The 24,164-nt window shown below is 33.4% G+C and overlaps 1 protein-coding gene across 5 annotated transcripts in view; it reads right to left on the minus strand.

The window, feature by feature from the left end:
* LOC122473291 (A disintegrin and metallopeptidase domain 3-like) overlaps positions 1 to 24,164 on the minus strand; it is a 147,060-nt gene that overhangs the window by 39,262 nt on the left and 83,634 nt on the right. For 4 of the 5 annotated variants that reach the window (XM_043563629.1, XM_043563611.1, XM_043563651.1 and 1 more), the window contains 6 exons: positions 21,835 to 21,933; positions 20,048 to 20,243; positions 19,477 to 19,567; positions 18,764 to 18,953; positions 9,209 to 9,295; positions 5,048 to 5,162 (listed from right to left, as the gene is read on the minus strand). In XM_043563629.1, coding sequence (XP_043419564.1) covers positions 5,048 to 5,162; positions 9,209 to 9,295; positions 18,764 to 18,953; positions 19,477 to 19,567; positions 20,048 to 20,243; positions 21,835 to 21,933 — 778 coding nt within the window. The remainder of the gene's footprint in view (positions 1 to 5,047; positions 5,163 to 9,208; positions 9,296 to 18,763; positions 18,954 to 19,476; positions 19,568 to 20,047; positions 20,244 to 21,834; positions 21,934 to 24,164) is intronic. The other variant, XM_043563640.1, reaches the window with a different exon arrangement.

The following is a 24,164-nucleotide window of genomic DNA, read 5'->3' on the forward strand; positions in this document are numbered from 1 at the left end:
TTGCCAAATCTAATGTTATAAAGATTTCCCCACATTTTCTTCGGAGAATTTTATAGTTTTAGCTGGTACATTTAAAAACTTTGATCCATGGAGTTATTTTGTCTATTGTATAAGTAAGCATCCACCTCAGTCTTTTGCATATTGATACCCAATTATCTCAATACCGTTTGTTGAGAAGACTGCCCTTTCTTCCACTGAATGGTCATGGCATTCTTACTGAAAATCATTAGATCATATATGCAAAGGTTTATTTCAGGGCTCCTTAATTTTTCCCACTGGAAAATTTCAGTTTTCTTATTTTGTTATTTTGTTTCCCAAGTAATATATCAATTTTCAAGAAGATACAAAAGGGCATTGGAGTAAAATTCCATATTTTTATCTTAGCTTCTATTAAATGCAAGTAAGAATTCAAAAATTTTCTTTAACTGCCCATAATTGTAAAGAAAATAATGTTGATGGAGGACATTTTACAATTCGTAATCAGACAAATGCAAAGAAACAGAAAACACTATCCTCTAATGGTGATGCAGATGTTAATCATGTTAATTAAATCTCATAGTACAACTCTTCAGATAATGATATCAAAATTTTCCTTCAACTCAATAATTAATGCTTAAAAAGAATATTTCTAATGGCAAGCAAGAAATATGGTATTCTCATCCAGACAGTTATCCTCAGCAACCAATATTTTATCACAGATATTTGTAACATTATTTATTGTAAACAAGGATCTAGGATGATATTCTTTCATCTTTTACTGTATATGGACATGAACATTTATTTGATATGGTTCGCCAGTGGACAAAAGTGTATGCAAAGTTGAATGGAAGGAGTTAGATGATGTAGGAGTGATCAACATTGTGATTAATCATTTTAATTGGTGTTTATATCATAAAATAAAAATATATTCAATTATAGTGCAACATCATTTACAATCGATAAAAAGAAAATGAAATAACAAATATGAAATAATAAAATATGCAGAGTATCTGATGAAAATTACAAAATCTGATGAAGGAAATCAAAGAAGGCCTAAATAAATGGAGAAACATACTGTGTATTATTGGAAGATTTAGTAATAAAAAGCAAAGATGTGAAATCTTCCTAAATTGATCCTTAGGTTTAACATAATTTATAACAGCATTATTTTTCAATAAACATAGACAAGTTTACTCTAAAATGTATATGGAAAGGAGACTCTAGGGTAGCCAAAACAATTTTAAAAAATAATATAGTAGGAGGAATCACTTTTCCCAATGTTAAAAATTACTGTACAACAACAATAATAAAAACATCATAGCAGTGGTGGAGAAAAATGACACATAAAGCAATGGAAAACAGTATAGATAACTGAGAAATACACCAACGCAAAAATGTCCAATTAATTTTGTTTATAATGTGAAAAAACAATTCAATGAATGAAGGTAGTTTTTTTCAAAGAATTATGGTGGAGCATTTGGATACCCATTAATCAAAATGTTAATCTATCACCTTTTACAAAAAGTAACTCAAAATAGATCCATAGACTTAAAAGTTAAGACACAAAACTAACACCTTTTAGAAACAGAGAGGGAGGGATGCAAACCATAAGAGACCCTTAAATACAGAGAATAAACTGAGGGTTGATGGGTGGTGGGGGAGAGGGGAAAGTGGGTGATGGACATCAAGGAGGGCACTTGTTGGGATGAACACTCGGTGGTGTATGTAAGCCAATTCGACAATAAATTATATTAATAAATAAATAAATAAAATAGAAATATGGCAGAAAGTTTGGGATTTAAGGTTAACAAAGAGTTCATACACTTGACCTCAAAAGCATGATTGAAAAATGAAAAAAAGTACAACTTATCAAAATGAATATACTTGTTAAAAAATTGGGTCTGCAAAAAATAATTATAGAATTGAAGAAAATATGTTAAGATTACGTATCCAACAAAATAAATGTACCTAGAAAAATTTTTTAAAATCTGAAAACTTAACCCTTAAAACTCACAATTTAATTAGAAAATGGGCAAAAAATATGAATAGATTTTTCACTGAAGAGGATATACAGATGCCAAATAAGCATCTTAAATATATTCAACATCATTACCTATTAAGGAAGTGCAAAATGAATCCATAATGATATTAATACATAGCTAACAGACTGGCTAAAAAAAGTGATATCATCAAATGTTGGCAAGGATGCCAATAAACTGGTCATTCATATGTTATTGGTGGGAATGTCAAATGTTACAGCCACTCTGAAAATAGTTTGGTAGTTTGCATCTAAAACTATAAATTACTTATCATGGACCCAGTAATTTAATTCTTGGGATATTTCCTAGGGAATTAAAAATTTACTTTCATGCATAATTTTCTACACAAATTATCATTTCATATCTATTCATAATAGCTATAAACTGTCAAACACCCAAATGTACTTCAGTGAGTAAATAATTTGACATATTTTGATACATCCATACAAAGGAATACTAGTCATCAATAAAAAGAAATAAAGTATTTATAAATGCAACAACTTGGATGCAATCATGAAAATTATGCAAAAGAAAGAAGCCAAACTCCAAGAGATACAAATTCTGTGATCCCATTTATGTAACATTCATGAAATAATATAACTAGAGAGAGAGTGGTTTAGTGGTTGCCATGAGTTAAAATTGGCAGAAAGAAGGGATCAGTGTAGTTATATAAAAGGGTATTATTAGGGTCCATATAGTGATAGTAGAGTTCTGTATCTTGATTGTGGTGGTGGTTACACAAATTTGAACACGTGGTAAAACTGCATAGAACTAAATACACACACCTGTGCACTCACACACACATATACACATCCACAAATGAGTGCATGTATACTGGTGAAATCTGGATAAGGTCTGTACGTTTTATTAATGTCCATTTCATGGTTTTGATATTGTACTATAGTATTGAATCATAGTAACACTGATGGAGGCTGAGTAAAGAGCACAAAGGACTTCTCTCTGCATTTCTTTTTGTGAATCTATAATTACTTCAACATAAAAAGTTAAATGGAAATCACAATGGAACATCACACATCTAAAAGTGGCAACACCAAACAAAACCAAAAAATTGACAATATCAAACGCTTGTGAAGTGTGGATCATCTATGCAGAGAAACTGGAAATCTCATAGAGAGAATAGAGAGAGAAAAAAAGTGGTACAGCCACTTTGGAAAATAGTTTTGCTGTTTCTTATAAAATTAAAAATACACTTACTGAAATAATGCACTTAGTAAATGACTCAGCAGTCTCATTCTTAGATATGTATCCCAAAGTGAGAACTTTATATATATATATATATATATATATATACAAAGCTTATGTGCACATGTTCATAGTAGCTTTATTCATAATAGCCAAAATCAAGAAACAACCAAAATACCTTTCAAGGCTGAATGTATAAGCAAATTATATCTTTTCTATGTAGAAGCCTATTGAATATTAAAAGAATGAACTCTTAAAACATATGGCAACAGGAACTGATCTCAAAGGCATATATACTTAATATGACATTCTGGAAAAGGCCAATCTATAGGGACAAGAGCAGGTAATTGGTTGCCAGGAATTGGCAGTGGGGGAGGAATACAAAGGGAAATCCAGGGGAAGTTCCGAGGTGTTGGGAATAAGAGCCCGTGCTTTTTTTTTTTTTCAATATCCATTGAACTGTATACCACAGAGTGAATGTTACTGTATAAAAACTTTTGAAAAACCACATATGCTTAATAAAAACAAAATATTAAGAGCTGATGGCTGATTTTTTTCAAAGTTTTCAAAAATATATCAATGTATAGATTTAAGAATCTCAGCCAACCAAAGCAGGATAAATTCAAAGAGAAACACATATTGGTAAACCATAGTGAAACTGTTGAAAATCAAATATATAAAATATGTCTGAAACTCAGACAAAGAATAAAAGAAACATATTATTGGGATGAATGATACAATAGATACTGTATTCTCATCTGAAAATGTAAGCCAGGATACAAATGGTTTACATCTTTGAACTACTGAAAGTAAAAATTCCCAATGTAGAATTCTACTTCCAGTGAAAATACACTTCACAATTTTAGACATTTTTATAAAAACATTTTGAAGATAAAAACCGAGGCCATTGGTCACTGCAAGGTACAAATAAAAAGAAACACAAAAGGAAGTTTTTCAGTGTGAAAAAATATGATGCACATGGAAATCTGAATGTACTGGAGGAGTTAAAAAGCCCCCTGAAAACAGTAAATGGATGTGTAAATGTAAATATTTATATTAAAAAAATCTTTAACATTCTATTAGCTACCTAAGCAAATATAATAATGTATTGTCAGGTTAACAACACACACACACACACACACACACACATATATATATATATATATATATATATATATATTATTACAAAAGTGCAAATGATGGAAAGACATTAATGGAATTATACTGTTATGAGATTTTTACATTTTAATATTTAGAAAAAACAAATATGTTTTATTTGTTCATGAAGGTTCACCAAATAAATTTTAAAATGTTTCATACCATTTACTATCCATATACTATGGATATAGATTTTATTATCTTTACCTTTCAATAGTATGGTTAACTAAAGATGCAAACTCATTTGTGAATTAGCACATCACAATAGTTAACATCCTTGGAATATATAAATACATAATAAAACTATCACCTGTTCTGTACTTTAACCATACCTATCTAGAAAACTCTGCCGTATAAACAGAAATGTTTTGGGAACCATGGTTAAAATTAAAGGGCTATTAGCATGCTCACTCCTTGATTGGGACTAAAAAGTATATACAAATTTTCATTGACAACATGATCTAAAGCTCTACTGTTATAGTTGCCACTAGCCACAAGCGGCTACTTAAATTTAAGTTAAATAAAGTAAATAAAGTAAAATGAAATGGAAATTATAGTTCTTTAGTTGCACTATCCACATGTCAGTTACTCAATAGCCACATAATAAGTGGAGACCATTTCTATAAGTACATAAAGCTCTACTGAAGCACACTCATCTAGATACTAACCCTCTGGAAACCAATACCCATCATTATAACTTCCTCCTGGTGATGATGGTTTTAGATAACAATTTGGAGGAGAATATCCAACATCACAGTGACAATTAAACCTATTATTGCAAACCTAAAATCAAAACCAAACAAAAAAAAGAGAACATTTTATGTACAAGATAAAAATTAAGTGCATTATTTGTGTCTGTTAGATAATATGTTATTAAAATATAATTTCATATATTATAGGTAGTTTTAATGGTATTTTCATGCAGAAAGTAATTTTTAAAATAAAATCTAACATAAAAAATGTCAATGCAATATCTTTTCAATGTCATAGATATTTCCTTTTATTAGTCACTTGTGTTTTTAAATAAAAATAGGTAACATTATGATACAACTGAAATGCATTCTTCTAAAAAACTATAGAAATTGTAAAGCTAGAAATTATAAAATGGTGGGAGTTGACATATAATATGAATTGTGTTAGATTAAAAAAAAATACCTGTGATAAGAGGGAACTTTTACCAAAATGATGGGGGAAAACAAAGAGGAAAAAGCATGCTTAACCAGAAATAGATACAAATGTATTTGTTAGAAATAGGAAGGCTAGAAAATATCTATAAATGTGATCTCGTGGGTGAATCGAAAGGGTCACAGCTAATATCATCGTCGATGGGGAAAAAAACTGACAGCCTTTCCCGTAGTGTCAGGAACAAGACAAGGATGTCACTCTCACCATTACTGTTTAACATAGGACTGGAAGGGTTAGCCTCAGCAATTGACAACAGAAAGAAATAAAGGCATACAAATCTGCAAGGAAGAAGTCAAACTTTCACTATTTGCAGACAACATGATACTCTATGTAGAAAACCTGAATGATTCCACCAAAAAATTGCTATAACAAGTACATAAAATCAGCAGTCACAGGATAGAAAATCATTGTGCATAAATCTGTTGCATTTCTATACACCAATAGCAAAGAAGCAGAAAGAGAAATCAAGGAATCAATCCCATTTGCAATTGTACCAAAAAACAATAAGACACCTAGGAATAAGTCTAACTAAAGAGGTAAAAGATCTATACTCTAAAAACTATAGAACACTTGTGAAAGAAATTGAAGAGGACACAAAGAAATGGAAAAGTATTCCATGCTTGTGTACTGGAAGAACAAACATTGTTAAAATATCTATACTACCCAAAGCAATCTACACATTTAATGTAATCCCTATCAAAATAACACCAGCATTTTTCATGGAGCTAAAACAAACAATCCTAAAATTTGTATGGAACCACAAAAGACTCCAAATAGTCAAAGCAATCCTGAAAAAGGAAAACAAAACTGGAGGCATCACAATTCCAGATTTCAAGCTATATTACAAAACTGTAGCCATCAGGACACAATGGTAGTGGCACCAAAAACAGACGTATAGATCAATGGAACAGAATAGAAAACCCAGAAATTGACCCGCAATTATATGACAACTAGATTGCCAACTAATCTTTGATAAAATAGTAAAAGTATATTCAATGGAAAAAGTCTCTTCAGCAAATGGTATTGGGAAATCAGACAGCTAAATGCAGAAGAATGAAACTGGGCAACACTTTGTTACACCATACACAAAACAAATTCAAAATGGATGAAAGACCTAAATGTTTAACAGGAAACCATCAAAATCCTAAAGGATTTTGAAACCTCTTTGACCTTGGTTGGAGCAATTTCTTACTAGATGCTTCACCAAAATGAACATGAACTATTGGGACTTCAAATAAAAAGCTTGTGCACAGCAAAGGAAACAATCAACAAAACTAAAAGGCAGCCTACAGAATTGGAGAAGATATTTGCAAATTACATATCAGATGAGGGTTAGTATCGAAAATCTATAAAGAACTTATCAAACTCAACACCCAGAAAACAAATAATCCAGTTAAGAAATGGGCAGAAGACATGAATAGACACTCTTCCAAAGACATACAGATGGTCAACAGACACATGAAAAGATGCCCAGCATCACTCATCATCAGGGAAATATAAATCAAAACCATGATGAAATACCACCTCACACCTGTCAGAATGGCTAAAATTAACAACACAAGAAATAGCAAGTGTTGGTGAGGATGCGGAAAAAGCAGAACACTTTTACACTGTTGGTGGGAATGCAAACTGGTGCAGCCACTCTGGAAAACAATATGAAGGTTCCTCAAAAAGTTAAAAGCAGAACTACTCTATGACCCAGAAATTGCACTAGTATTTACCCAAAGGATACAAAAATACAGATTGAGGAGGTGCATGAACCCCAATGTTTTTTTATGTTTGTTTTATTTTTTAGAGAGAGAGATAGCATGAACATGGAGAGGCAGAGAAAGAGAGGGAGACAGAATCTGAAGCAGACTCTGCTCTGTGAGAGCAGAGCCCAATATGGGGCTTAAGCCCACAAACTGTAAGATCATGACCTGAGCTGAGGTCAGATGCTAAACCGACTGAGCCACCTAGGTTCCCCTGCACTCCAGTGTTCATAGCATAGCAGCATTATCAACAATAGCCAAACTTTGGAGAGAGCCCAAATGTCCATCGACTTGTCCATATACGATGGAATATTACTCAGCCATCAAAAAGAATGAAATGTTGCCATTTGCAATGATACAGATGGAGCTAGAATGTATAATGCTAAGTGAAATTAGTCAATCAGAGAAGGACAAATACAATATGGCTTCACTCATTGTGGAATTTAAGAAAAAAGCAGACAAACATACGGGAAGGGAGTAAAAAAAAGAGAAGAGGGGGAAACAAACCACAAGAGACTCTTAATGATAGAGAACAAACTATGGGTTGAGAGAGACAGGTGGATGGGAGATGGGTGATGGCTACTAAGGAGAGCACTTGTTTTTATGAGCAGCGGGGTTGTACATAAGTGACGAATCACCGAATTCTACTGAAGCCAATATTGCACTGTATGTTAACTAAAATTTAAGTTTAAAGAAAAGAAAAGAAAAAACAGAGGTCAAAAGCAGAACAGAGAATCTAGAAATAGGTTCATGCAAAAATTAAACTTTAAGTAAGAAAGGAAAGAAACAGAAAAGAAACTGTTAATAATAGGACATGTAAGTGATTTGGGAGAAAATTTTGATACTAGTCACACAGCTAGGTCACTTTTTTCCTGGATTATTATATAAAATATGAAGCATTGACATGGCAAGGAGACACTAGCCACAGAGTTAAAGCCAAATGCTGGCTTGGAAAAATTTACAAAATTTACAAAATTTCTATACCCTAATAGATAATTTCACAGTGAATGGACAAATAGAGAAATATAAATGGCAAATATGACCACACATACATGCTTAAGAACTTTATTTATTAACTAAGTGTGAATTAACAATAGTTTAGCATGTGAGAAGAGATTAAAAAACCCGAGAAGCTAGTCTGGCCAGAATTTCAGAAAATGCACATTTTCATCCATGATAGGTGAGAGCAAAACTGGTACAATATTTCTTAAAAACAAAATATTTCTTAAAATGTAAATGCTGCATAAGTTTGACCGATCTGATTTCATTGCTACCAATTTAAGAAATGAGATAATTGTGCAAAGGTGAGTGTCCAACAATGTTCATTGTGCCATTAATAACATTAGTCAAGTAAAAATTTAACATTATCTAAAAGTCCATCAGTAAATGAATTTTCAAATATAGTATGGAGGAAACATACAAGGAAATAAATTGAAGCCATTAAGGAATAAAAGAGATCTGAATGGACAAGAAACTGCTCTCACAAAAATATCTGTAATACATGTAATATAAGTATATTAAGTGTGTGTTTACATATATATCAGTACACATACATTCAATTGTAAGCAAAATTTATATAAGCATGTAAAAAAGTATATTTGTAGCCTTCAACAAGCCCATTTCCAAATTTCCACACTCTTAATCTAACATAATAAGACTGTTTCATTTTGCATTTTTGTACAAAGTTCAAAGCTTATTAGCCCATGAGGCCTTTAATAATCTTAACACATAAATCATGTACATAAGTATAAGTAGTGGAGTCCATTTCCTTATTTAACTGCAAGTTTCTAAAAGAAATTTCCATATCAAATAATTCTTAACCTTATTACTAGTGGAAAATGCCACTAATGGATTTTAAACACTATATATAAAAATAGAGAAACTGTTACATACCCCATGTCCACTGCAATTTTTTACTGAGTCACAATTTGTTTTTACTGGGTTCTCACTTCTTTCTCTACAGAATCCTTTATAACAATACTGAAATGTTAAAACAACCAACAGAAAATATTTAAAGTCAATAGTTGAGCAATTGTACTTGATACAGAAATTAGATGCAGAAGATAGATACAGATACACATGCACATACACACACGCACGCACGCACACACCACTCTGGATTTCATGACATCTACAACTTCTAATAAAAGAAGCTGGGAGTCCAAATGGCATATAATTACTACACATAAAGTTTTGAGAATGAGATTCTATTTTTCCCATGAGGGAGCACAGCTGTGAGTTTATTGACACTAATTGGTGTAAGAACAAAAACAGCCAATTTGTACTATTTGTAATGAGCTAGGATCTGGCTTTGCATTTTCTATGCATTTTTATAGTATATACTCAGATTGACCCCGTGAAAGAGATGTTTTTATCCTCATTTAAAATGTTTACTTATTTATTTTTGAAAGAGAGAGCACAAGCGGGGTAGGGGCACAGAGAGAGAGAGAGACACAGAATCTGAAGCAGGCTCCAGGCTCCAAGAGCATAGAGCCTGATGCCAGGCTGGAACCCACAAACCGCGAGATCATGACCTGAGCTGAAGTTGGATGCTTAACCAACTGAGTCACCCAGGGGCCCCATCCTCATTTTATATTTGAAAAAATAAATGTGCTGTTTTGGGAACATGCATAAGTTATTGATAGAGCCAATACTCAGTGCAGGAACTACTTTAGTCACAGAGCCTCATGTTGATCAATGCTAAATATCAGTGTTCTTATAATTTTTATATTTATTTCCAACTTTAATGACAATATCTCTTGTCTTTTACATTTGCGCCGTGCTCTAGAGAAAGTTATTTAATCCCTCCGTGCCTCAGCTTATCCAACTTTGAATTTGGAACAGCAATTGATAACCCAAATTTATTCAAATGTAGGTTATAAGGATGAAATAATTTGTTTGACACACATAGTAAATGCTCACTAAACACAAGATACTTTTTAAATTATTTATTTACCTCATTTTCATGTGGACTTTAAGTGCTTATTTCTCTATCCAAATTTTAATTTAATTTTAATATCTTTAGGGAAGTCAGTAAAAATTATCTATCGGCTTTTCTCAGGTTATCTGATAGAATATACATTGTATGATGAATAGTCTTAAAAATCATTATTTTCTATCACCATTAACCAATCATAAAGGATAGAATATCAGTTGTTCAGTAACTGGAAGTGCTCTGATGAAGCCAGCAAGAATAACAAAATTTTGTACAAACCTGCATTACCTGTGCACAAAATCATTTTCATTCTAGTGCTCCTTAAACATTGCCATTGAGGCAAAAATAACTAGTCATATTTCATTGGGTTGTCTTTAGGGGGAAAAGTCAGGAAAAGTTAAGACCCATGCTTCTGATACAATTTCCTTCAAGTAAACGGATCAATTTGCAGCTGGCTCTTTTGTCATGACAGCAAAAACAAGAGACGCTACAAAAGTAGCTAGGCCTGGGCAATGGTTGAGATGATGTTTTGAATATAAACTAATATATAAGACTTCCTTCTTTGAACAAGAGACACAAACAGTGTCCCAGAAGCAGCCATACCATGTTTCAAAGAAAAGAAAAAACAATATAAGAAAATACATATTTCCTAAAGAGAAATGCCTGGATTATATAAGCATATCTTTGTAGAGTCCCAGGTAAGAAAAAGGGAGTTAATTTTATTCATCAATTCATTGATTAGCTTATCTAGTTTTGGACACCTTAAATGTCCCAAACATATCCCTTTTCAAGTTTGAAATGAATGTGCTGAGATATGTTCATCTTCTCTGGCCTATGTACGTGAACTAGAATCACTTCTCCTGTTCTAAGCCTTATAAATAAAAAAATCAGAAAGCTTTCTATCATATCCAATATTAAGCAAACTTGCATTGCTGGAATATGCCCATCTCCGTGCAGTATACTCTTCACCCAGTATATAACAGTATTCAATATATGAGTGTTTTATTTAAAATTTCATTATGATTAATAAGGAAGATGTACTTTTCTTCCAGATGTACTTTCTATTAGATGTTAATAAATAAATAAAGTCTCCCTCCTCTCCCTCTTTCTTTTTATCTATCAAGATAATTTTTACAAAGGACCCACATTTAGTGAGAGTAAGATAAAGAAGTCTTTCCTTTCCAACCACTCTGAAATCAACTCAACAAGGAAGAGTAACACATAAAATAAAGTATATCTTGGGTGAATTTTTTAAATAACCACAGAAAAACTCCACATCAAATTCACTCACAACAGCTCCCCTTTTCCTAATTAATATGAGTAAAGGAGTATCAGAAAGAGGCAATTTGAAGATAAAAGATTTAAGAACTTCCTGGGATTTTGAAATAAAATGAAGTGCACTAATGGATAAAATGAGGCAAGGAAGCAACATCATCAAATACAATGGTAAAGGAGAGAGCCTGGTTGATCAACTTCGAATGCTCTGGAGGACCTGCAGCCTGAGTAAGAAGAAAAAGCAGAGGAAGAAGAGCCAAAAAGGCAGGTAGGGAAGGGTGGCTAAAATGCAGAATTTTCAATGGAAGTCTGTCCACAAAACTACAGAAGTAGTTAGCTTTCATATTCACTACTCACCTCTCCTTTCTCTCAGTTACAAAATTTAGCCGACACAACATTTTTATCCCAAAGGAGAAAGTTTAGAAAGGTATTTTGTTTTCTAAAGCAACTGAATTAATGGTGACTACAGAATTGGGGCTTTTCAAATGGTTTGTCCTCTAGAAGAGTTGCCATCCAATGCAGTATCATGGCCTAAAAGCCAGTTTCCACAATGAAGACTGTCATGTGACAAACTCCTGTCACATGGAAAAGGCTGCCAATTAGTTTTTTTTTTATTAGCAATAGTGTGGAGTAAAAAGTCATGCCAGTTTAAAGCTCCTACTGAACCAAATAGGGAGAAACTTTCTTCCTCCCTCCCTTCCCCCCTTCCCTTGACTTCCCTTTTTTCCATTTCCTTCCTCCCTCACTCCTTTGTTTTCCCCAGATGGGGACATTGGCCAATTGGGCATAGGCTAATGATCAGACTTTCCCAGGAGGGAATCACTGCTGGAGAGATGAGTGAATTGATCTGTAAAGCTTTAACCAGTCATACGGCAGGTGGGACAAATCAGAACAGTAATCTGTGGCATTTGTATATCTAGTTCCCATATGGTCTCATTTCAGTTCTTGTCATTGTATTTTCCCTGAAGGTAAGATGTTGTTTCACTCTCACTACTTTTAAGATTCTTTGTCTTAATTTTCATAAATTTAATTATGCTGTATCCAACTGTGAATTTTACTAGGTTCATCCTATATGACATTCTTTCAGCTTCTTGCATTTTTAGGCTTATGCCTTTTGGGAAATCTGGAAACTTTCCAGGCATTATTTCCTCATATAGTTTTCCATTCTTAAATTCTTTCTCTTATTCTTCTAGAATGACAATATCATGGATATTATATCTTTTGCTATAATGTCACACATCCCTGAGGCTCTATTCATTTTTTTTCAGTGTACTTTCTGTTATTCAGATTGGGTATTTTCTATGGTTCTATCCTCAGCTTTACTGATTCTTTACCCTGGCACCTTCATTCTGCTCCTGAGCCCATCACCGAGTTTTATAAATTATTATTTTTTAATAATAATAATTTATTTATTTTGAGAGAGACAGAAATATTTATTGGTGAGTGGGGGAGGGACAGATAGAGAGGGAGAGAGAGAGAATCCCAAGCAGGCTCTGCTCTGTCAGCACAGTTCGATGCGGGGCTCAAACTAACAAAACTGTGAGATCATGACCTGAGCTGAAACCAAGAGTCATATACTTAACCAACTGAGCCACCCAGGTGCCCCTATAATTTTTTTTTTATTTCTAAAATTTCCAGTTGGTTCTTTTTTATATCTTCTCTGCGTGTGCTGGAACTTTCTATCGTTCCATTAGTAGTTTCAAGAGCATGTTTGTAATTGCTCTTGAAATACGCTAATGATGGCTGCTTTACATTCTTTAAAGTATATTGGTGTAATCTTGGTGTTATGATGTCAGTGTTTTTTTCTCTTTCAAATTGAGATTTTCTTGGTTCTTGGTATTAAGACTGATTTTTTATTGAAACCTAGATGTTTTGAGTATTATGCAATTCTGAATCCTGTTTAAACCTGTTTTAGCAGTTCTCTGTTAGAGTTCTAGACAAGGGACAAGGGATATCACCTGAGATGAGAGGGCCTCCTAATTACTACAAGGGTCAGGGAAAGACAGACACCAGTAGGCTTCTGCTCATACCACCCTGGTTAGAGTGAAGGTATGACCACAATTCTTTCTATGTTGTGTGGTTGAAGTAGAGCAGTTATTATTTAAAAGTATACTGTTTGCTTGACTGCCCCTTTGGATAAAGAAGTCAGGCTTTCCTTGATGACTCTTTTGTCAGTTCCATTTGGCACTTCCGAGTTGCTAGCTTTTCTGACACCCAGGTTGCGATATATGAGGCAAAAATGAAAGGAAACTCACTGCTGTGTTGTTCCTTGGGTTCCGAAGTCCCTACCTAGTCTTGCCTTTCTCTCTTCAGCTTTCACAGTATTATGTTAGCTTTACATATAAAATTGTTTATAACTGTACACAATAGAAAAGTATGTATAGTACATCATTCTGGAACCCCAAATCTCTACCTGTAATTTTTAATCATCACATAATACACTTATCAATATTTTCCTTTATATTTAACTCATTTTGTAGCATTTAAGAAATGTTTGAGTATATCAGACCCTAAGCTTTCTCTGAGGTATTTATTAAAACATTTTGATCTTCAGTTCCTCTGAAATGATATTTTTTATTTTAGTCTAGAAGTCAGTTTATCATCATACCAATATTGCAATGCTTTAATTATTTTAACTTTACAATAAATTTTGATATTTGGTAGTATGAATTTCCAGTTTCCATTTTCTTCTTTAAAATTACATTGACAATTTGTTATTTGGGTATTGAGTTTGGTGAGTTCTTTATAGATTTTGGATACTAACCCTTTATCCCACATGTCATTTGCAAATATCTTCTCCCATTCCACCGGTTGGCTTTTTTTGTTGATTGTTTCCTTCACTGTGCAGAAGCTTTTTATTTTGATGAGGTTCCAGTAGTTCATTTTTGCTTTTGTTTCCCTTGCCTCCGGAGACATATTTAGTAAGAAGTCACTGTGACTGAGGCCAAAGTGTTTGTTGCCTGTTTCCTCTAGGGTTTTGATGGTTTCCTGTCTTACATTTAGGTCTTTCATCCATTTTGAGTTTATTTTTGTGTATGGTATAAGAAAGTGGTCCAGGTTTATTCTTCTGAATGGATAAAGAAGATACGGTGTATACACATACAGTGGTATATTACTCAGTGATCAAAAAGAATGAAATCTTGCCTTTTGCAACAATGTGGATGGAACTAGAATGTATTTTTTTTTTAATTTTTCTTAACTTTTATTTATTTTTGACACAGAGAGAGACAGAGCATGAACGGGGGAGGGTCAGAGAGGCAGACACAGTATTGAAACAGGCTCCAGGCTCTGAGCTGTCAGCACAGAGCCCGACGCGGGGCTCGAACTCACAGACCGCGAGATCATGACCTGAGCCGAAGTCGCCGCTTAACCGACTGAGCCACCCAGGCGCCCCGTAACTAGAATGTATTATGCAAAGCAAAATTAACCAAAGACAGACAAATATCATATGATTACACTCATATGTGGAATTTAAGAAACAAAACAGATGAATATAGGAGAACAGAAGGAAAAGTAGAATAAAAACAGAGAGGGAGGCAAACCATAAAAGGTGTTTAAAGACAGAGAGCAAACTGAGGGGTGTTGGAGGGGTGTTGGGCAGGGGGATGGGCTAAATGGGTGATGGGCATTAAGGAGGGCACTTATTGGGAAGAGCACTTGGTGTTATATTTAAGTGATGAATCACTAAATTCTACTGAAACCATTATTACACTATATGTTAACACACTTGGATTTAAATTTTTTTAAAAAATTAGTGACCATTTTGTATTTCTGCCCTTTGCATTTTCATATAAACCTTCAAGTCAGTTTTCAATTTTCAACAACAATGCATCCCCTCCTCCACCAAAAAAATAAATAAATAAAAGCAAAACCAAAACCAAAAATCTGGAGTTTGATTTTTGATGGTATCATATTCATTAATTGATTTTGAGAACATTGACATCATAACAATATTAAGTCTTAAAAATAAATGAGGATGGCTTATCCCTCTATTACGTAGATCTTCTCTGTCTAGTAATGCTTTGCACTACTTTGCAATTGTCAATGTAGAAGCTGTCTTGGGTGTCTTTTATTTTAGTCTTCCTAGGTTATAAATGCCTTTAAATGCTATCAATCTCACAATATCATGATGCTAAGACTCTTTATAAAAATTTCATTTTTTACCATTGTAAAGCTATAAAGACATAAAGTCACAGGGCTGCTACAATTGTTCCTTGCTGTGAAGGAACAGCAAGACAACGTAAGCCAAAAAAACAATATTTAGTAAAAATCACAAACCACAGAATTTCCATGTGCAATCCAAACAGTACAAATGCATGTTTTGTAGGTTTTTCCCTGACTTCTCACTCACTATATTGGAAATATATATCCATGTAACTAACAATTATTTACAAATGTCACTGGATAAATATAGTATACTGTAATTTGTCTGGCCAACCTACAATTGGGTGTTTAATGTGTCTTCATTTTATTCTCTATTGTAACTCACATCATAATTGCTCTATACAAATGTATATTTCTTATATCTAAAAATTAATTTTTTCTTACATTAGAAATAGCTTAAAAAGTATGTTAATATATTAAACTCTTTACACATTTCTAAATCACTTTCCAGAAAGCAGGTGCTAATTTATACTAGGTTTAAGATGATAGTAAGGTATGCTTCTCACCATCAAATATTATTCTCAATGCCCAAATAACACAAAAATAATGGTTACATATTCATTTACTTTGTATTTACTTAATCACAAGTTAGGTAGAACTTTTTCATGTTTCTTAGTCATATGTTCAATTTCATGAGATTTTTTTTGCACTGATCTATATCAGTGTGTGTGTGCATGTGTGTGCATGCACACATATACATAATATGCACATATATTGTGATATACATATAGATTATGTGATGTTTTCTCTGATACCAACTGGGTGTCCCACAATTCCATATAAGTCAATTCTGACACTATTTGGAGTTAAAATCCGATTGCACAACTTGAAAGGTTCAATGCCACAAGACTGCCCCCATTTCAGATACCAGATGCAAATCCCACACCATCCACACTTTTGACCAACTGGCTATAAATTGGAGATTTCCATGGCCCCCTCCTCAGGTTTGCTAATTTGCTCATTTGGCTCACAGAACTCAGGAAAACACTTTACTTATGTTTACCAGTTTATTACAAAGGATACAACTCAGCAACAGCTAAATGGAAGAAATATAGAGTGCAAGATATATTGGGAGTGAAGGGGCAAGGAGGAAGTCATAGTTTCCGTAACATCTCCAAACATCTCATCATTGCAGCAAGTTGATTTGTTCATCAGTTTAGAAAGTCTCTGAATCTCAATGTTCAAAAGTTTTTATAAAGTTCAAACTCTAGCCACACCACTTTCCTTCCTGATGGTCTGTGAGTGAGGCTAAAAGTTTAAACTCTCGTCATTTGGTCTTTCTGGTAACCAACCCCATCCTGAACCTGTCTAGAAACCCCACCCTAAGTCACCTCATTAGCATACACTCAGGTTTGATTGGGAGGGGATGAATAACAAAAAACATTCCTATCACACAGGAAATTCTAAGGGGATTTAGATGCTCCATGCCAGAAACCAGGGACAAAGACCAAATTATACCACACACACACACACACACACACACACACAATTTTAGTGTGTATTAATTAAAGATTAAATTAGTTAATGAATTTACGCATTTGCTCTGTCATATTTATTGTAAATTATTTTTTCAGTTTAGATTATCTTTGAAAGGATGACATATTATTTTTAATGTAGTCAGTACTAGTATCTTTCTTTGCAATACGTCATTTTTATGTCAGAATATCTTTTCTCATTCTGAGATGTTTACTAGTCACTTCCATTTTCCTCTGAATTTTCATTTCTTAAAATATTGTATCTTGGGGCGCCTGGGTGGCGCAGTCGGGTAAGCGTCCGACTTCAGCCAGGTCACGATCTCGTGGTCCCTGAGTTCGAGCCCCGCGTCAGGCTCTGGGCTGATGGCTCGGAGCCTGGAGCCTGTTTCCGATTCTGTGTCTCCCTCTCTCTCTGCCCCTCCCCCGTTCATGCTCTGTCTCTCTCTGTCCCAAAAATAAATAAACGTTGGAAAAAAAATTAAACAAAAAAATATTGTATCTTAATGCAAATATTTTAATAAAATGTGAGATAATTGTTTACTTTTTTCCTTTGGTCAACTATTTTTTTAAACTTTTTATTTATTTATTTTGAAAGAGAGCAAGAGAGTGTGAGCATGGGAGAGGCAGAGAGTGAGGGAGAGGGGGAATCCCAAGCAGGCTCCACACTGTCAGCACAAAGCCCAGTGCAGGTCTCAATACCACAAATCATGAGATCATGACCTGAGCTGAAACCAAGAGTCACACACTTAACCAACTGAGCCACCCAGGCACCCCAGTCAACTAATTTTTTAATGGTACCAATTTAAAAATCTTTTATTCTGTTTCTCAAAATTTTTAAGAAAAAATAAAGCTTAAACTCTGTTTTATTATTGTGTCTTGTGGGAAGGCCAAATTTTATATAGGTATGTATATATATGTGTGTATGTATATATATATATATATGTGTGTGTGTGTGTGTGTGTGTGTGTGTATGTACATATATGTATACATATATATATATAATTGATATGTATATCAAACTTATTCCCCTTGTCAATTACAGAAAGATCAAATTCTTGGCTTGGCTTTTTTTATTTTTCTTTTCTTTGTTATTCTTAGGTTGTTCTGACTTACTTTTTTGGCATATTATCTGATTCTTTTTTGTTCTTTGTTCACACAAATTTTTGCAGATTAGATCCTGGCCTAACAAAGAGACTTAGATTCTTAAGTATGAAAAAACAAGTTTAAATATCTACAGCAAAACTTATAATAAAAGAATGACAGATAATGAAGCAAGCATTCCTTTGACTAAAAGAAATTCTGTCCTTCCAATCTTAAGATCATGATACAGTAACCAAAATTTGTAACATTATTTATAAATGAAAAATTTGAAATCTCCCTCTCTCTCTCTGTCTCTCTCTCCAGGAGGAACTGCTTGATATCTCAGTGAAGATTCAGTTTGTCCAGGGAGGAAGTGAGTTCAGGGTCTTCCCAGACTACCATGTTGGACCTCATCCTTCCTAATATCTCTCACTTTTTTTCTTTCTCATGCACACATTCATACACAGATACTCAGACACACAAACATCATATATGGAACAAAGTAAAAGTTTTATTTACCTTATTTTGACCACATATCGTGCCATCATGCACTTGAGTAAAATCATACTCTGAAGATTGTGTTTCATTTCTCAAATATGCTGACAAACATATATGGCCTCCAAGGTAAGTATATTGAACATTAAAAGTTTTTACTGGTACTATCTGTGAATGTGTCCAGTGACAAACTATCTTTCCACAAAGGATATGCCTGGCAATATAAGGCAAAAAAAGGTTGCTCATATGTCTCTTAGGAACACAATATATTAAATCATTAACAATTCAAAACATGAAGATAATTCAAAATGTTATTCAGATCATAACACCAAAGTTATTCAGAACATGAAGCATGACAAATAAATTTATCTGTATATACTAGGTTCATCTCTCATTTATATTAACTTATTTTTGCGTGTGCACGCACGCGCACACACACACACACACACACACACACACACACACATGCATTTAAAAAAGTATAGTAGTCTTGAGCACCTGAGTGGCTTAGTCAGTTGGGCGGCCAACTTCCACTCAGGTCATGATCTCATGGTTCATGGGTTCAGGCCCCGCGTCAGGCTCTGTGCTGACAGCTCTGAGCCTAGAGCCTGTTTTGGATTCTGTGTCTCCCTCTCACTTCCACCCCCCTCCCCACTCATGATCTATCTCTCTCTCTGTGTAAAAAGTAAATAAACATTAAAAAAAATTTTTTTAAGTATAGTAGTCTAAATACACACCGAAAATTGCAACCATGTTTGGCACAGTTTCCAAATTCATCTGCGTGAAAATTCACTTCTTGTGCACATAGATAAGTAGAAACTTTAGCAACTGAAAATATAAATAGTTACAATTACTAATCTTAAAAAAACAAAAGTGGTAAATTAATATAGAAACATCTGGACAACAGCAATGCCCAGTAAGTGTCATCTACTATAATTTTTTAGTGTCATCTACTGGCTATACAAGAAGGAGAAACACTAAAAACTACCCACTTGAGAATAGGAAAATTGTGTCAAAGGCAGAAATGATTGAGAAAGCAGTCATTTGCTCTCTTACCTACAATTCTAATATTCTACTCCTCTTTGCGCCAATCACGTGAAATTTGATTAATATACTATTTTTTTTGTTCTGTACTTATTAGGCCTATTTTGCCTCTTGATATAGTTCAAAGCCATAATGATTAACTATTTTTTTTTTCAAATTTGGATTTTAAACAAACATACCCTTTATTATGGCTATAGGATGGTTTACTGACTGTAGAAAAATACAGTTTGAAAAGGAACCCCAGAAAAAAGATACAACTATTACATTTTCCAAATAATGCTTCACACTGTACATCTGGATCTCGGCATATTCCCTCATAGCAATAGGCAGTATTATTATTACATGGTTCTAAATCAGCAGATTTCACATCAGGTACACAAGCCTCAGATGTTCCATTGCAAAATTCTGGAAAATCACATGGATCTGTCATTTTCCTACATAAGCGCCCTCTTTCAGCTATCTATGAGACAAAGAAAAATAAATATATATTTAAAGTAGTAAACCAAAAAATGTAAAAAAAATTAAACAAGAACAGTGTATTTCTATCATTTCCATTATTATTGCATTTTAACTACTTAAAGTCAAATTATGAATTTACTTGAAACCGCGAGTGAAATAGATTGGAAAAAACCTAAATGTTCATCAATGAATGAATAGATTAATAAACTGTGGTATATTCATGCAATGGAATATTTTTAGCCATATAAAGGAACACTGATACATAGGCTACAAAATGAATGAATATTCAACACTATGTTAAGTGAAGAAATCCAGACACAAAAGGTCACATATTCTATGGTTCGTATGAAATAACCAGAATAGGTTACTCCAGACAGAACACAAATTGCTTCTGTCCAATTGGTGCTGTCCAGCCAGGACTGAGGGGAAGGAAGAAAGGAGAGCAAGTGCTTAATGCTCCAGGAGTCTCCTGTTTGATTGAGGAACTTGTTTTGGAACTAGACAGAGGTGGCAGTTGCATAACTCTGTGAATGTACTGAATATCACTAAATTGTTCACCTGCAAATGGTTAAGTTTTATGGCAAGTTTTTCTTCACCTAATCCTTTTAAAGGCTCTACCAAATGTAAGACTTGTCCCCATTTTAAAGAACTGCCCTTTGGGTTGTAGAGAAAGGGCAATGGGCTGTGTAGAAAAGCCTTATTTGTTCAATCCTGCTGATTTGGAGACAAAGGACAAGGTGAGCGCTCTGGTGAAGGGAAGAGGAACAAGGTTTATTGCTAAGTAGCAGAAACTCTACGCTTGCATCCTTGAAGACAAGGGACAAGTGGCTTTAATTACTAGCATAAAGAGTGAAAAACACACACAGAACAAAGTAGAATTATATTAGGATAGATTTTACTGACAGACAACCTGGCAAATTTCTAATCAGATTTTGATTGTCGTTGACTCCTGAAAGTGACACAAAAAAGGCAAGATGAAGCAATCCCCAAAAGTCAAATCTTACTGAGTCTCCTTTCAGGTGTGGCTATAAAGGAATGTGAAGGGGAAATTACCCAAAGGAAGTTAAGAATTTAATTCAATTCCAGGACCAGCGGTCCCTTGAAAAGATAAAACTTGAATAGTAGACATGCTGTATGTTGCTGACTACTCTACATGGACTCCTTTTCTGCTATTCTCAAAATGAGAGCTTTATTATTATTATTATTATTGTTTATTCAAACATTGTACACCAACTGTGTGTTGGGTGCCTTATTTTTAATTTTTTGTCATAAGTTGCTTGGTTATGAAGAGCTACATTCAGATATGACCAAGAGAAATTCATAGCACCCAAATAATCTGGAATTGATATTGAATAATAACTGGATAGGCCCTGAGTAGAGACTAAAAACAGTGCAATGGAAGGCATAGCTAAGAAGGCTGAAAATGATCTAAGTACATCTTCTGAACTTAGAAATCAATTATGTATGAATCAGGTCCATAAAGTTACATATTTGAAGTTGGGCAAAAAAACAAAGCTTAAAAAATGCTAAAAAAATGGACACAAAAGAACACAAATTATGAAAGGAAATCATGTAGTATTTTGAAAGCTTACCAGACAAGTTCTTCTATCACAGCATGGTCCACTGCCACACTCTGCATTTCCAATTAGAGTACAACTTACAGGATTACAGCATTTTTTGTGAGCGCATTCCTAAAAGCAAACAGAAAAAAATAATAGGAATTTTCAATGAAATATGTAATTGTATTTATTGTCAAAATACACAAAATATTTCCCTAAGTTAATTACAATCATAGTATGATTTTTACTTCTGTATTTATTTTTAGCACCACTTCAGTTAAACTTATATTTTCAGCATTGGAAAAACAATGGTAATGAAATCATTCATGCTTCCATGCTCAAGGAATTGACTGTAAAAAACTCAATGCAGTTTCTTTCAATCTTATAGGAATATATAAATGTATGCACTCTAAATTCTTAGATTTTTTTCATTCATTGTATCATTAGTATTTTTCAATCTTACCAAACCTCTTCAAGATATCATCTTTGGAATATTTAATAACTTATGGATGTGACAGAATAGAGGTCCTAAATTATAACAACGTTTTATTAACATAAATAATGTTTCAAAGAAAAAAGTTTGTAATTTTTTTACTCTCAGACCTTACATTAAATATTAATTCTAGAAATTATTAGATAAGAGAGCACAAAAGTATTAATGGCTCTTCATAATATACTTCCATTTCCTTCTTCCTGTAGCATAAAATTATGATATGTCACAAGACTGATAATAATATTTAAAAATTAGTAAAGTGGATAGTCACAAATCACTATGTGTTTCTACTTGCTTCAATATTAATATTTTTATTATTAGTATACAGAAAATTTTACATATCTGCACACTATTATTTATTTAATATTTCTGTGTCTATATGTTGATGTATTCATGTGTTTATTTCCTTTATTTATAAGCATTATATTAATGATATTAAGCCCTAGCCACCAACATATATCACTACATTTAAAATTTGTCATGACAACTTACTATTGTTTGGGTGGGGTTTTTTTGGTAACTTTTTGATATTGTGATATTGTGAAATGGTCGACTCATAAAATCTAAGAACTATCATCTTTTTTTCTGGTTTTGTTCTTTAAGTTTATGGATAAAACTTTATTCCACCATGATCCCACTAAATATGTGAGTTTATAGTATGTGTGTAAAATGTTTGTGTTATATATATGTATGCATTTCTTTTCACTTTACATTAAGTTTTTTTAGTATAATTCACACATTATATATTAGTTTCAGGTGTACAACTTTGTGCTTTGACAAGTTTATATGTTATTCACAATATCAATGACTATTTCCCTTACACTATGCACTTTATTCCTGTGACTTATTCATTCCATAGCCTGTATCTCCCTCTCCCATTCACCCATTTGCCCAACCATTCCCTTCATACCGCTCTAGGAACCATCAGTTTGTTCTCTGTATTTATAGGTCTGATTCTGCTTTTTGCTTGTTCATTTGGTGGGGGGTTTTTTGGTTTTTTTGTTTGTTTTGTTTTAGATTCAACTTATGAGTGCAATGGTATGTTACTTGTCTATCTCAGTCTGTTTTCACTTAAAAATTGTCATCTAGGTACGTCCATGTTGTCTCAAATGGCACAATCTCAACCTTTTCTACAGCTGAATTATATCCCATTGTGTGTGTGTGTATGTGTGTGTGCATGGCACACATATATATATATATATATACACACACACACATATACATGAGTGTATATTAATATATATATATTTATTTATTTATATTTATATATACACACACCATGGTATATATACCACTTTTACTTATCCACTCATCCATTGACGGTAGGTAGCTTCCATGTCTTGGCTATTGTAAATAATGTTGCAATAAGTGTAGGGGTGGATGTATATTTTTGAAATAGTGTTTTTGCTTTCTTTGGGTAAATATTGGTAGTGGAAATATTGAACCATATCAATTTCTATTTTTCATTTTTTGAGGAACCTCCATACTTCATTCCCTAATGGCTCCACCAACAGTATACAGGGACCCTTTCTCCTCATCCTCTCTAATACTTGTTATTTCTTATCTTTTTGATTGTTACCCATTCTTTCTGGTGTAAGGTGAGATCTCATTGTGATTTTGATTTGCATTTCCCTAATGATTAGTGATGTTGAGCATCTTTTCATGTGTCCATTGGCCATTTGGATGTCTTCTTTTAAAAAAATGTCTATTCAACTTCTCTGCCCATTTTTAAATAATGTTGAGTCATATAAATTCTATATATTTTTTGTATATTAATCCCTTATCAGGCATCTCATTTGCAAATATCTCATCCTAATCAGTAAGATGATTAGGGTTAGGATTAGTTGCCTTTTTTGTCTTTTTTTTTCTT

Source organism: Prionailurus bengalensis, chromosome B1 (assembly GCF_016509475.1).
Source record: "Prionailurus bengalensis isolate Pbe53 chromosome B1, Fcat_Pben_1.1_paternal_pri, whole genome shotgun sequence".
NCBI lineage: Eukaryota > Metazoa > Chordata > Mammalia > Carnivora > Felidae > Prionailurus > Prionailurus bengalensis.